Source organism: Cervus canadensis, chromosome 32, assembly GCF_019320065.1.
Source record: "Cervus canadensis isolate Bull #8, Minnesota chromosome 32, ASM1932006v1, whole genome shotgun sequence".
NCBI lineage: Eukaryota > Metazoa > Chordata > Mammalia > Artiodactyla > Cervidae > Cervus > Cervus canadensis.
In genome coordinates, this window is record NC_057417.1 from 4,930,322 (window position 1) to 4,946,316 (window position 15,995).

The following is a 15,995-nucleotide window of genomic DNA, read 5'->3' on the forward strand; positions in this document are numbered from 1 at the left end:
AGGCACGGGCTTGCTTTGGGAAGAGTAAGACCTGGTACCAATGCTTTTTAAGTTACCACAAAGGAGTGTCGCTAGCTTCGTGTGCCAGCAGTGAAGGGCTTTATACACTTGCTATACGCTTTATACACTTTCCAAGAGCTCCTTCTCCAAGGCCTGGCACAGTGGCCTCACCTCCACTTTATGGAGTATCCGTGATCCCCATTTTACTAGAAAGTCTCAGAGAGCCTAGGACACTTGCCTGAGGTCACCCAGCTTGGATGTGCCGGGGCTGGGATTTGGAGAGAGTCAGGTCGTCTGGTGCCAATGTCTTTGCTTTCTTCTTAAGCAGATACCTCATGGTGTGCCTCGCTCCATCTAGGGAGGAAGTGTTCATTAAGCATCTACTAATTAGTGGGCTTCCCAGGTGGTGCAATGGTAAAGAATCTGCCTACCAATGCAGGAGACTCGGGTTCTATCCCTGAGGCAGGATACTTGGGTTCTATCCCTGAGATCCCCTGGAGTAGGAAATGGCAACCCACTCCAGTATTCTTACCTGGAAAATTCCATGGGCAGAGGAGCCTGGCAGGCTGCAGCCCACAGGGTCGCAAATAGTTGGATACCACTGAATGACTGAGCAATTGGTAGCTATGTACAGCTTTTAGCAAAATGCCTGGCACACTGTCAGCACTATTTTAAGTGTTAGATGATATTATTACTATGTCCCGGGCACTGATTGGTTTGGGCAGTGGGGATTCAGCAGAGAGCAAAACAAAAATCCCTCCCCACATGGAGCTTACTCCCTGGTAGAGGATGAGGGACAACATTAATGAGTTTTTGTTGTTCAGTAGCTCAATCGTGTCCAACTCTTTGCGACCCCGTGGACTGCAGCATGCCAGGCTTCCCTGTCCTTCACTATCTCCCAGAGTTTGCTCAAACTCATGTCCATCGAGTCAATGATGCCATCCAACCATCTCATCCTCTGTCGCCCTCTTTCCTCCCACCTTCAGTCTTTCCCAGCATTAGGGTCTTTTCCAGTGAGTTGGCTCTTTGCATCAGGTGGCCAAAGAACTGGAGCTTCAGCTTCATTATCAGTCCTTCCAATAAACATTCAGGGTTGATTTCCTTTAGGATTGACTGGTTTGATCTCCTCGCTGTCCAAGGGATTCTCAAGAGTCTTCTCCAACACCACAGTCCAAAAGCATCAATTCTTCAGCTCTCAGCCTTCTTTATGGTCCAACTCTCACATGACTCATGGTCTAAATCTGTACGTGACTACTGGGAAAACCATAGCTTTGACTATATGGACCTTTGTCAGCAACGTGTTCTCTGCTTTTTAATATGCTGTCTAGGTTGGTCATAGCTTTTCTTCCAAGCAGCAAGCATATTTTAATTTCATGGCTGCAGTCACCATCCACAGTGATTTTGGAGCCCAAGAAAATAAAGTCTTGGGCTAATAAAATAAAGACTGTTTCCATTGTTTCCCCATCTATTTGCCATGAAGTGATGGGACAGGATGTCATGATCTTTGTTTTTTGAATGTTGACTTTTAAGCCAGCTCTTTCACTCTCCTCTTTTACCTTCATCAAGAGGCTCTTTAATGAATAAACACAGTATGTCAGAAGGTATAAGGACGATAGAGAAAAGAAAGCAGAATTTGAACAATTGTGAGTGCTATCTGGTTTGCGGGTTGTAAGTTTAAAGGAAATGATCAGAGAAAGGTATTCTGGGCATTTTAGCCATAACCAGAAGGGCATGAGGGAATGAGCCATGTGGAGATCTGGGGAAGGAGCATCCCTGGCAGAGGGAACAGTCCGTGCAAAGGCCCTGTGGTGGGAGCATGCTGGGTTAGATGTGGATTGTGAGATACACCAGCTCCATGGGCAGGTAGGTGGGTGAGTGGGTAAATGAATGTCTCAAACACCTCTATCTTCTTCCCCCTGCAGAGGGTGGTGAAGGTGTTTGAGACACTCATTCCGCATGTGTGTGTGTGTGTGTGTGTGTGTGTGTGTGCATGCACACATGCACATAACAGGCGCCCTGGGTCTGAGCGATTCTGAACTGCAGAGCATGTACAGACTTGCCCAGCTCTTCTCACCCGGCAAGGCTGCCTGTGCTCTGAGCTTCCTGCCTGCCTGGGCCGAAGTCTGGATCGTCTAGGTGACCACAGTGCGGGACAAGGGCACAGCTCTGGGCTGGGGGTCGGAGCACCATGATTTCCAATTGCTGACATCAGATTTCCCCCAGAAACTTGAAAACCCTGTGATGAGGCAGCCACTTTTCCCCCAGGTCCCTTGCTGGAAACCCAAGCCCACGGCGCACAGATCACACACATGCACGTCTCCAAAAATACCTTCAAGGGATGAAATTACTCCCGTGACTCCACTTGGGGTTTTCCTGCCAAGATGAACAGTCTTGAGTTGCCCCTCCAAGTCCCTAACCAGAGTCCTCAATCCATCTCCTTCCCCTTGGGACTCTTTAGCGTTTTCACATCTCTATCACCTGCATCAGTGTTTCCTGACTCTGGCTGCACCTTTAGGGAGTTCCTAAAACCTTCTGACACCCACTGTACCCTGAGCCAATGAAATCTGAATCTCTGGTGGAGGGGGGCAGACAGCTGCAGTTTTAAAAAGTGTCCAGATAATGCTAATGGGCAAACAAATGCAAGAATTAACACCCATTACAATTAGAAAGCATTTTGTCTTTAATAGAATTTCTCCCTTAAAAAAGTTATTTTAAAAGGAAACCTTAGATCTGATAGGATTGTGGGGATTTTTTCTCCTCTTTTGATCCGGGGAAGAGAGGTAAGTTTATCATACGTCTTGGCTCCTGGCACATATGTTTGTACAAAACCCCTCATTTCCTTGTTTACCCCCTTTATCCCTAAACTTCAGGAGAATATCTTTAGGGAGAATATCCCTATTCTCCCATAGATGACCTTGCCCTCGTGGACTATTTGAATGAATGAATGAATATGACCTCTTTAAAGAATGTTGACCTATTGATTTAAATGTTGTTCAGTCACTCAGCCGTGTTTGACTTTGCAGCCCCACGGACTGCAGCACACCAGGTTCCTCTGTCCTTCACTATCTCCCGAAGTTTGCTCAAATTCATGTCCATTGAGTCAGTGATGCAATCTAACCACTCCTCCTCTGCCACCCATTTAAATGTGTTCTTACAAAACGTGGATCGCAGTTGCATGTGTATGGATCTTTACTTTTCTCCAAAGGGATTGTATCAAATAGCTCATTCTGTTTCCCAGTTTCCTCACCTTGCATCGTTCCTATGGATGTGAGGTTAATCCCCCCCTTCTCTGGGCTGCCCAAATCCTCCACCTGCTCATTTACCATTTTTTACATGTCCGTCTCTGTGGTCACAGGCAGCTGGGTGCTGCCGGCTCACTGAACCTCCTTGACACGTATGTTCCAGAGTGGTCTTGGGCTCCTTCAGTGTATATAGTATAGACCAGGAGTGGATATGCTGGGATACGTGGATTACCCTCTCAGACTCTGAGCTCGTCTCCTTGGGGGACGTCATGGAATTTGGGGTCTAGGGACCAGGCTGTCCCGGAGCTCAGAGCTCAGTCTTGGCACCCTAGCTTCCTGCTGAGCCTGAAGGCCGAGGCCATTCTGTCTCCAGCCCCTGCCTCTGGTCAGCCCACATGGTCTCTGTCTCCTGCCCCTTGGGGGTCACATTCCTCAAATTTCTGGAAGCCAAGTCACTGCCCCCGGGGGCTCTTGGAGGTGCGCGGGCATCCGGGGCTGCCCCCAAGACAGAGTGTGTGTATGTGTGTGTGTGTGTTTATTTTTCCTCGCTTCCAGTGAAGAGGACCCTGGCTGTGAGTGACGGAGGCTGGACAGGAGGTTTGGAGGATCATTTCTCGGCAGAGTTTAGACCCGCCTGGGCAGATTTGCCTTGGGTGTGAGTCATCAGCGGGTTCTAGAACAGCCAATTCTGGAAAACCCCTTCTGTTCTGGAAAATTCACAGGCAGGCCTGTTCAAGAAATGCCGGGGGGTGGTGGGGTGGGGTGGGAAGGGGTGGTGGCATGGAGAAAAAGCAAGAGTCGGTTCCAGCTGCCCCACCATGCCACCAAAAGCCAGCCCCGAGGAGGAGACGAGGGGCAAGGGGCTTCATAGGTGCCCCTCAGCACCCTCCTTCACCATCACCCTTCCTGATTTTACCTGCCCCCCCACCCCACTGCCCCGCCACCTGGGCTGTTACTCACTTTACATGTTTCATTCAAGTCGTAAAATGTAATTATATTATTCTATGGATGGAAAATCAACAGCATTTGCCAGGAGTAGAGTAGCTGGGTTTCCCAGGTGGCGCGAGTGGTGAAGAACCTGCCTTCCAATGCAGGAGACATAAGAGACATGGGTTTTGATCCCTTGGTCGGGAAGATTCCCCTGGAAGAGGGAATGGCACCCCACTCCAGTATTCTTGCCTGGAGAATGCCATAGACAGAGCCTCGCAGGCTACAGCCCATACGGTCACAAAGAGTCCTACATTACTGAAGCGACTTAACACACGCGCACATGGTGGAAAGATACATATAACGAAAGCAGAGCAGGCCTATTAGCATGTAACTGGAGCCTGGTGCCTGCAGAAGTCTCTGGATCCCCCAGCTGCTCTGTGCCAATCAAGGGAGATGAGCAAGTGTTGGGAGGCTGTGCCAGGACAGGCTGGCCCTATGCTCCTGGAAGTGGTCCTCAGGTTTGGAAAATAATTAGTGAGCTTTAGTTCCCTGGGAGCTGCTGTCTTCCTGCCCTACTGCTGTGCTCACATGAGAGTTCCCAGAAAACTGAAATGTATTGGATGCCTCCTAGTGATGGCATTTTCCCACCAATATCCTGCCCACTAAAGGCATTCAAATATGTGTTGTTAACAGGGAAAAAGGAACTTGAACTTCTGTGATGGTAAAGATGGTCACTTCCCAGGTGGTGCTACTAGTGGTAAAGAACCCAGCTGCCAATGAAGAAAACGTAAGAGACATGGGTTCGATCTCTGGATCAGGAAGATCCCCTGGAGGAAGGCATGGCAACCCACTCTGGTATTCTTGCCTGGAGAATCCCATGGACAGAGGAGCCTGGCGGGCTACGGTCCATAGGGTTGCAAAGAGTCAGAGAGGACTGAAGCAATTTAGCACGGTACAGCACAAAGATGGTCATAGTTGTGGTAAGGGCCGATGGGTGCTTAATGTGCGGATATACTTAGTCACTTCAATTGTGTCCAACTCTTCGTAACCCCATGGACTGTGGCCCATCAAACTCTGGCGCCAAAAAGGTTGGGGACCTCTATACTAGAATGTAACTCCTTGCAGATGGTGTTTTCTACCTGTTCTGGGCACTGCTGTGTCCACTACCTACAACAGTGCTTAGCACCCAATAGGTGCCTCATCCACAGTTAAGTCAATGAGCGAATCAAAAAATCCATAAATTAGCGAGTGAATGAAGAAATGATTGAGCATGTGAATGAATGTCAGCCCTTTCGCTAGAGTCAAGAGATAGGCCTTTTCATCATCAAAGAAAATCTACAGAAAATAAATGCTGGAGAGGGTGTGGATAAAAGGGAGCCCTCCTACACTGTTGGTGGGAACGTAAATTGGTGCAGCCACAGTGGTAAAACAGTATGGAGGTTTTTCCAAAAACTAGAGTTACCATATGATCCAACAATCCCATTCCTGGAGAAAACTCTAATTCAAAAAGATACATGCACTCCAGTGTCCATAGTGGCACTATTCACAATAGCCAAGACATGGCAATGACCTAAAGGTCCATGGATAGATGAATGGATAAAGAACATGTGGTATGTAATGGAATGCTACTCATTCATAAAACACAATGAAACAATGCCATTTGCAGCAGCATGGGTGGGCCTAGAGATTATCAGACTAAGTGAAGTAAATCAGACAGACAAAGACAAATGCCATATGATGCCCCTTATACATGGAATCCAAACTATGATACAAATCAACGTATTTGCAAAACTGACTCACAGACACAGAAAACAAATTTATGGTTACCAAAGGGGGAAAGGGGTGGGGGGATACATGAGGAGTTTGGGATGAGCAGACACACGCTTCCCTGGTGGCTCAGACGGCAAAAAATCTGCCTGCAATGCAGGAGGTCAGGTTTGATCTCTGGGTCAGGAAGATTCCCCTGGAGGAGGGGATGACTTCCCACTCCAGTATTCTTGCCTGGAGAATCCCATGGACAGAGGAGCCTGGTGGGCTAACAGTCCATGGGGTCGCAAAGAGTCGGACACCACGGAGCGACTAACAGTCTCACTTGCGTGGTGTGAGTTGAGGGTCCACACACTTCTATACATAAAATAAACAAGGATCTCCTGCATGGCACAGGGAACTGTGCTCAATGTCTTGTAATGAAGCATAATGGGGCTTCCCAGGTGGCTCAGTGGTAAAGAACCTGCCTGCCCCCAATCCTCCTGCTTGGCAGGTGGATGCTTTACCAATGAGCCACCTGGGTTGGAAGGCCCAGTTTTCTTCTACAGTGTGTTGGGCACACTCTCTGAGCTTTGCATACCTTCCTATCCAAAGGGCAAGTTTCTGAGAAAAATCCCCTGGGCTGCTAAGGAGCTAGTTTTCCCCACTCAGTGGAGCGTTTACCTTCCCATGTGCTGGGCACAGAACATTCTTATGGGATAGCATTTATCAGCCTCTGGTTGGCATTGCTCTGGTCTGGGTGAGGACCAGGTGAGGGGCCAGTCTCCCTCTTTGGTGGAATTTGAAAGAGGCAGCTCAGCACCCCCTCCCACCCCACCCTCAGATAACTCTGCCTCTGTCTCAGCCCCAGGAGGAAAAGAGCATCCTTTTGTTCTCTTGAAACAGAGACGTGTTCTCTTTGTAGGTTTTTTTTTTTTTCCCCTTAGGGTAGGGCTTCCCAGCTGTCTCGATGGTAAAGAACCCACCTGCCATTACAGGAGACAGGAAACTCGGGTTTGATCCCTGGGTCGGGAAAAATCCCCTGGAGGAGAGCATGGCAACCCACTCGAGTATCCTTGCCTGGAGAATCCCATGGACAGAGCAGCCTGGCGGGCTACTGCCCACAGGGTGACAGAGAGTTGGACGAAACTGAGTGACTAAGCACACATGCAAATTCATCATTGACCAGGGCATGCGGGGTGATTTTTCCAGAGACTAATGCCTCTGGCCAGCGATTTTTATTTTGGCTGGCCAAAATTAATTCCTGTTATTTCACTAACACTTTGTGGGTTATTCAGTAGTTTCACCTGTGTGTGTGTACGCTAAGTCGCTTCAGTCGTGTCCGACTCTTTACGACCCTATGGAATGTAGCCCACCAGGCTCCTCCGTCCATGGGATTTCCCAGGCAAGAATACCGGAGTGGGCTGCCCTGAGCCCCAAGGGGATCTTATCGACCCAAGGGTTGAATCTGCGTCTTTTCTGTCTCCTGCATTGGCAGGTGGATTCTTTATCACTGTGCCACCTGAGAAGCCACACCTGTAAAGTCTTCTCCAGCACCAAGAGTTTCATTTTCACTTTCCATTTCAGAATCCATCACTAAGATTTTTTTGTCTTTTTTTTTGTCTAATATTCTAATATTCACATCATCTGAATCAGAATTATGCTCTGAAGGACTGTCATCTTCTAAGATACTGGTATATGTGTTGTTCAGATAATCAGAAAAAGTATCTGCATAAAATTCAATGAAAAATACTTCTTTACTTAAAATTTTGCAATGCATCACTTTTGAAAATTTTCGGTAATAAATTTGCATTTATAATATACATAAGGTTGGAACAAAAACCCCTAAGGGAGCAAAATATGAATGATAATGACAGTCAGAAGTTGGATAATGAATCTTTGATCAACTTTAAGTTCTAACAACTTTACACAGTGGTGTTAATTGTATCACTGTCTAAAAACATATTGATACATCTCCAGTTAATAATGTTTGGGTGACAAAAGATATATTAATATGTCTCTAGTCAATAACGTGTTAAGGTAATAGGGAAGCGAAGACTTTACTTCTTTGGGGAAAAAAATCTCTTTTAAGCAATTTCTTGTTGCCCATAGAACATGGGATCAATCCAGCTAAAATAGTCATGTTATGATTTGTGAGTATTTCATCAGTTCAGTTCAGTCACTCAGTCATGTACAACTCTTTGCAAGCCCATGAACTGCAGCATGCCAGGCTTCCCTGTCCATCACCAACTCCGGGAGCTTGCTCAAATTCATGTCCAAAGAGTTGGTGATGCCATCCAACCATCTCATCCTGTCGTCCCCTTCTCCTCCTGCCTTCAGTCTTTCCCAGCATCAGGGTCTTTTCCAGTGAATCAGTTCTCTGTATCAGGTGGCCAAAGGATTGGAGTTTCAGCTTCAGCATCAGTCCTTCCAATGAATATTCAGGACTGATTTCCTTTAGGATTGACTGGTTTGATCTCCTTGCAGTCCAAGGGACTCTCAAGAGTGTTTTCCAACACCACAGTTTAAAAGCATTAGTTCTTTAGTGCTCATGTCAAAGAGAAAAACAGTATGACTATAAAGTCCCTAAAAGTGAGACAGGGTCTTAGACATGCAGTCCCCACCCCATTCAGGAGCACTGGTATACTCACGTGTAACAGTTCTCTGCATATTAAAATCTGTGAAAGGACCACATAAATTTCAGGGTACACTGGTCCAAAACTTCAGTGTGCATAAGGACCCTTGGGAAACTAACTAAAAATCTAGACTTTAAGGTCCCACTGTGATTCATTTGTTCATTCAATGGATGTTTATTGAGCTCCTACTATGAGTAGAGTTGCCATATTTAGCAAATAAAAATGCAGGATGTCCACTTAAACTTGAATTTCAGAGCAACAGCAAACAACTTTCTAGTGTAAGTATGTCTTATGCAATAGTTGAGATATATATGAACCTATATATGAACCTTCAAGTTGTGAACTTTCAAAGATGTCAACGTGCGTTCCATTAACATCAGGAGTGAGTGAAATTGCAGCTTGCTCTCCTGGGTCGGGAAGATCCCCTGGAGGAGGAAATGGCAACCCACTCCAGTATTCTTGCCTGAAAAATCCCACGGACAGAGAAGCCTGGTGGGCTACAGTCCAAAGGGTCGAAAAGAATCAGACACGACTAAGTGACTATGCACACACACTCCATCTCCCATTGCTGACCATCCTTCAGCTCTGCCGTCTCCCACCCCCCAACTTCCTCCAGTCAGTAATTCTTGTTGCCTGTTCACTTGATGCCAGCCCCTGTATGCCAGGTGTTGTTCTGTAGTATTGTAGTTTCAAGGTACTGTACTATAAGAGTAAAAATGTTTTATTTTTTGTTTGTTTATCTATTATTTGTGTGAAAAGTATTATAAAACCTATTAGAGTACAGTACTATATCGCCAATTGTGTTAATTGGTATCTAGGCTAACCTTGTTGGACTTAGGAACAAATTGGACTTACTGTACTAAAAATGCTTTGTTGTCAATCTGAAATTCACATTTAACTGGGCGTGCTGTATTTTATCTGACAGCCCTCACTCTGCACTGAGCTGTTCCTGGCGACGGGTGGGGAGGATGTAGCAATGGATAAAGCAAAGCCCCTGACCTCTTGGAGCTCACATGCTGGTGAGGGAGACAGAAAAGCCCTTAGATTAACTGAAGGAAGGATGTTGAGGGACACCGTGGCAGGGTACCATTCCAGGCTTGTCCAGAACAGAGCACACGTCACCTCGCTATTTGTTGTTGTTGTTGAGTCGCTGAGTCGTGTCCAACTCCTTTGCGACACCAGGGACGGTAGCCTGCGAGGCTCCTCTGTCCAGGGGAGTTCCCAGGCAAGAATACTGGAGTGGGCTGTCACTACCTCCCCACTGGGCCCTGCCAAGTCTGGGAGGGGTGTCAGCGCAGTCCACCTCTAAAGAACCTCCTCGCAGGTGAAGGGCACCATGAAAACTAGAACTGCTCACAGATCTAGAGCTGCGGGAGATGACAGGGAAGAGATCGGACGGTTTATACACAATGACGTGTCATAACTTTAGTACACTCAGTTCTGGGGGTGCTTATGGTTGGTTAAGTGCAACCTGGTGGCTCAGAGGGTGAAGAATCTGCCTGCAATGCGGGAGACCTGGGTTCGATCCCTGGGTTGGGAAGATTCCCCTGGAGGAGGGCATGGCAACCCCCTCCAGTGTTCTTGCCTGGAGAATCCGCGTGGACAGAGGAGCCTGGCGGGTTGCGGTCTGCGGGGTGGCAAAGAGTCAGACACGGCCGAGCGGCTAAGCACACGAGTGCGACTTCAGGTTCCTTCCGATACCGCAAACGTTCCCCGCAGACGCTGCAGGAGATCTTCCAGACGGAGAACACCATCATGCTGCTGGAAAGATCCATCATGGCCAAGGAGTGCCCGCTGAAGGTGGCGCAGACGAGGCTGGAGTGCCGCACCCGGCGCCCCAACGTGGAGCTGTGCAGGGACACCGCCCAGTTCAAGTGAGCCGCGGGGTGGGGTCGGGGGCCGGCAGGGGAGGGGCAGGGGAGAGCTGGGTCTGGAAATGGGCCCTCCACCCATCAGGAGACCCGGGTCTACGACTCCACAGGGCACTGGGTGGGGGCCTGGGGCTCTGAGGACGCCCTTGGTAGCCTCCCCACCCACGGAGGACACTCCTCTGCGCTGCCCTTCTCAGCCAAGTGAGGATGTTTTTGTAGGTCTGTGCTGCTCCGGGAACTCTCCAAGCCATTGAGACGGCGCCGCCCAGCCCGGAGGCGTGGTCCTTGCCCTTTGATCGCTCCACCCCCGCCCCCCCACCTCCTTCTAGGCTCCGGTGAAAGAGGCGCCCAGCCCACACCTCACCCATCCCCCAGCGCCCTTTCTGTGAAATTCTCACCTGCGAGCCCTCCGAACAGCCCAATCCTGCCCGTCCCACTTAGCTAAGGAGGAGCTGCTTCTGTTGAGGGGAAAGGGGCACAAGGCTCGCTGCAGGCCCAGAAACAGGGTTTGTGAGTCTAGGGGTGGGGGTTTGGGACGGCACAATGATCAGGCAAGGAAGGAAATGGCCATTGGACTTGGGGAGTATTTTCCTGTGACCCTGCTGTGTGACTTGGGGCTGGTCGCTTGACTGCTCTGTTCCCTCCAAGCTCAGGACACTGTCTTCACTCTCTGTGGCCGCGTGACAGGCTCCCCCCACAACTCAGTGGCTTGTCTTCTTTCTGAGCTGAGATGATGGGGCAAAGAGAGCTGGAGGAGTAAAGAGGAGGAAGAAAAATATTCAGAGAGAAAATGCTGAGTGGTGCCATGAGCTGAGGTTTCTACAGCCTCAGTCACTGCCTGGGAATAAAATTCAGGTTCTTATTTGCACAAACTGCATATCAAGTGGTCAGGAGCTATGTGTGGCTGGAGGCATAGAACGGAATATCTCCATCGCTGCCGAAAATTCTGCTGGACAGCGCTGGCTGAGAGAGCCTCAAGGAAAGAAGGGCCTCCAGGCTGCCGATGTCACCTCTCTCTAGCTCAGGCTTGTCACGGGGAAGCTCACCCTGATATCAGCCCAGGGTCTCCTAGCAGCATGTCCTCTAGTTCTGAGCACTGTCTCTCCCCCCACCTCCAGGTGGGTCCCAGCCCCACAACCAACCCACCATTACAGCTCACCAGGTATATTCGTGACCCAGGGCTGCTGTGACAAATGACCAACAGGCTGGCTAGCTTAAAACAACAGAATTTCTCCTCTGAAACTTGCAAAGGCCAAACCTCTGAAATCAGAGTATCAGCAGGGTTGATTCTCTCTGGGGGTTCTGAGAGAGCATCTTCTCCCAGCTCCTCTCCTGGCTCCTGGTGGTGGCTGGCAGCCCTTGGCTTGCAGCTGCATCATTGCATCTGCCTCCATCTTCACATGGTCTTCTTCCCTGTGTGTCTCTGTGACTCAGATCTTCCCCTCCTTTCTCTTATAAGGAGATCAGTCATTGGATTTAGGGTCCATATCCCTGGTGGCTCAGACAGTAAATAATGCGCCTGCAATGCAGGAGATCCGGGTTTGATCCCTGGGTCAGGAAGATCCCCTGGAGGAGGGCGAGGCAACCCATTCCAGTATTCTGGCCTGGAGCATCCCATGGACAGAGGAGCCTGGTGTGGTGCAGTCCATGGGGTCGCACAGAGGCAGACAGGACTGAGCGACTGAACACAGCACACTTAATGGAGGATAATTTCATCTCAGGATCCTTAACTGAATTCCACCCACAAATATCCTACTTCCAAAAAGCATCACATTCATAGGTACTGGGGTTCAGACGTGGTGTCTGGTATCTTTCACTCAGCATCATGTCTTCAAGGTCCATCCATGTTGTAGTACATATCAGCACTTCATTCCTTTTCATTCAGTTCAGTTCGGTTCGGTTCAGTCGCTCAATCATGCCCAGCTCTTTGCGACCCCATGAACTGCACCACATCAGGCTTCCCTGTCCATCACCAACTCCCGGAGCTTGCTCAGACTCATGTCCGTTGAGTCAGTGATGCCATCCAACCATCTCGTCCTCTGTTGTCCCCTTCTCCTCCTGCCCTCAATCTTCCCAGCATCAGAGTCTTTTCCAATAAGTCAGTTCTTTGCATTCTTTTCATTACATCTGAATAATATCCCCATGTGGGGACAAAGCATATTTTGTGCATCCATTCATCTGTCGATGGACATTTTGGGTTGTTTCCACCTTTTGACTCTTGTTGTTAGGGCCGTGGGCTTCCCTGATGGCTCAGACATTAAAGGATTTGCCTGCAATGCAGGAGACCTGGATTCAATCCCTGGGTAGGGAAGATCCCCTGAAGAAGCGAATAGCTACCCACACCAGTATTCTTGCCTGGAGAATTCCATAGACAGAGGAACCTGGCCAGCTATAGTCCATGCAGTTGCAAGTGAAGTCGCTCAGTTGTGCCTGACTCTTTGCGACCCCATGGACAGTAGCCTGCACCAAGCTCCTCTGCCCATGGGATTTTCTAGGCAAGAGTACTGGAGTGGGTTGCCATTTCCTTCTCCAGGGAATCTTCCCGACCCAGGGATCGAACCCAGGTCTCCCGCATTGTAGACAGACGCTTTACCATCTGAGCCACCAGGGAAGTCTCTTGCAGTTGCAAGAGTCAGACACAACTGAGCAACTAACACTTTCACTCACTTTTCATTAGTGCCACACGAGTATTTGTGCAAGGATTTGAGTGTCTGTTTATACTTCCCTGGTAGCTTAGCTGGTAAAGAACCTGCCTGCAATTCAGGAGACCCTGGTTCGATTCCTGGGTCAGGGAGATCCGCTGGAGAAGGGATAGGCTACCCACTCTAGTATTCATGGGCTTCCGTGGTGGTTCAGCTGGTGAAGAATCCGCCTGCAATGCGGGAGACCTGGGTTCGATCCCTGGGTTGGGAAGACCCCCTGGAGAAGGGAAAGGCTACCCACTCCAGTATTCTGGCCTGGAGAACTCCATGGACTGGATAGTCCATGGGGTCACAGAGTCAGACACGACTGAGCAGCTTTCACTTCACTTCACTTTTAGTTCTTGTGGGTCCTGTCTTGAGTCTGTGCCTAACTGAGGAACTGCCGGCTTGTTTTCTGAACATCCCGTCTGTGTCTCCCTTTGTGCTCACCATCCTCAGCAGCTCTGCGGCGTGTTCACCCGCCTGCCTGCCCCGCCCCTGTCTTCCCTGCTGGCTGAGCCCTGCCCACCTGGCTTTCTGAGTCTCCCAGCGCCTGGCACATGGGAGAGGCACCTGTGCCCTCCAGCTGGCCGAACCTGCCTTCCCCTCTGCTCTGTCCCCAGGCTAGTGAACGAGGTGTTCACCATCGACGACACCCTGCAGACCCTCAAGCTGAGGCTGCGGGAGACCCGGGATACACTGCAGCTGCTGGTCATGACCAAGTGCCGGCTGGAGCACGAGCTGGCCATCAAGGCCAACACCCTGTGCATCGACAAGGAGAAGTGCATGGCGATGAGGAAGACCTTCCCCAGCACCCCATGCATGGGCATCTGCCCTTGAGCCTGCCCCCTCCCCGCACCCCCACCCCCCCCTGCTCCACGCACACGCCTTACATAGCACAGAATGCGCAAAGGCAGAAAAACAAAAATAAAAGAAAGTGTCATTTTTTTCCCTTTCCTCCTATCATGGAAAAAAATAATATGTGTATATACATATATATAAAGAGCCAAAATAAATGTGCCCAAACCAGAGAACTGGGAGCTCATTCCTTGCTGCGGAACCGGCCTTACGATGGAGCCCAGGGTGGAGACAGGCTGTGACCCCTTGGGGACCGAATGTTGCAAGGTTGTCAGCCTCCCCAGGAACGGAAGAGGCCGCGTTTTTAAAAACCTGTTTGTTAAGGAGCATAGCATAGACCATGATGTCCAAAGACTGGACATCAGAGCCAGGAGTCCCGAGACCAGCTGTGACTTAGGGGCCGAGGGGCCTTGTACAAGTTCCCAGACTGAGCTTGTTTCTATCAGACAAGGTTGGTCCAAGGTGGAGGTGACTGTCAGCCATGTGGGGCGGTGCGAAAGAATTAGGAACTGGAGCCAGAAGTCCTGGGTTTGAATCCTGCCCTTAATAGACAATTTTACTTATTTATTTAATTTTGTAATAGAGTATTGTTACAATACAACTATCTACAATCTATTACATTATTGTAATATAGTATTGTTGTTTGGGGCTTCCCTGGTGGCGCAGATGGTAAAGAATCTGCCTACAGTGCAGGAGACCCAGGTTCAAGCCCTGGGTCAGGAAGATCCCCTGGAGAAGGGAATGGCAACCCACTCCAGTATTCTTGCCTGGAGAATTCTCTGGACAGAAGAAGATGGGCTACAGTCCATGGAGTCACAAAGTCACTAAGTTGTGTCTGACTCTTTGAGACCCCATGGACTGTAGCCCACCAGGCTTCCCTGTCCATGGGACTACCCAGGTAAGATTACTGGAATGGGTTGTCATTTCCTTCTCCAGGGATTGAACCTGGGTCTCCTGCTTGACAGGCAGATTCTTTACCACTAAGCCTACTAACTATACTCCAAGTCAAAAAAAAAAAAGTGCAGAATACAAAACTGCACAGGAAAAAAGATGGCATTGAAATACACTTGAATGTTAACAAAGTCAGCAGTAAGTAACTGCTGGTTTCTTATTTGTTTATATTATTAATCATCTACAGTGAACATGTGTTCCTCTTTAATCAGGAGGAAATGCTTTTTTAAATAGACTTTTAAATTGTGCAATATGTTTAGGTTCTTAGAAAAGTCGCAAAGACAACATGGAGAATTTCCACGTACCCTTCACCCATCGCCCCCTAATAACTGTTGGAACTGTTTGTTATGGTTCATTTGTTAAAACTAAGAAGTAACATTAGTGCATTACTACGAACTAAACTCCAGAATTTGTTTTTCCTGTTTACCTTTATCTGTTCTAAGATCCAATCCCGGGTATGTCACACTGCACCTCCCTACCAGCTCCCCTCTGTGGATGGCCATTCCTCCATCTTATGATCTTGACAGTTTTGAAGAGTTCTTCTATTTGCTGGTATTTGAAGGTATTTGCTAAATGTCCCTGAACTTGGCTTTGTCTGATGCTTGTCTCGGGACTAGTCTGGGGTTACAGGTTTCACAGGGAAGACCAGGGATGCAGTGTCTTTCTCATTCCTTCCTGTGAAGGCATTCATGACATCTGCATGACATCCCGATAGAGCTTAAACTGGTCACGTGGTTAAGGGAGAATGGTATTTAGAGACCCAAAGTCTGGGTGCTCAGTGTGCTTACTATTAGGATTTTTTTTTTCAATTTTTCTTACTGTGATAAGATCCATGTGATGTAAAATTTATCTTAGCCATTTTTGGGTGTACAATTCATTGGTAACAAATAACATTCATAATACTGTGTGGAAAATTCTTAAAGAGATGGGAATACCAGACCACCTGACCTGCCTCCTGAGAAATCTGTATATAGGTCAAGAAGCAACAGTTAGATCTACACATGGAACAACAGACTGGTTCCAAATAGGGAAAGGAGTACGTCAAGGCTGTATATTGTCACCCTGCTTAGTTAACTTTCA

The 15,995-nt window shown here is 48.6% G+C and overlaps 1 protein-coding gene across 1 annotated transcript in view; it reads left to right on the forward strand.

Annotated features, from left to right (window-relative positions):
- TEKT5 (tektin 5) overlaps positions 1 to 14,137 on the forward strand; it is a 46,938-nt gene extending 32,801 nt beyond the window's left edge. Inside the window, exons 6-7 of the mRNA XM_043455855.1 lie at positions 10,274 to 10,428; positions 13,730 to 14,137. Coding sequence (XP_043311790.1) covers positions 10,274 to 10,428; positions 13,730 to 13,946 — 372 coding nt within the window. The 3' untranslated portion in view covers positions 13,947 to 14,137. The remainder of the gene's footprint in view (positions 1 to 10,273; positions 10,429 to 13,729) is intronic.
- Positions 14,138 to 15,995: the final 1,858 nt, after the last annotated feature.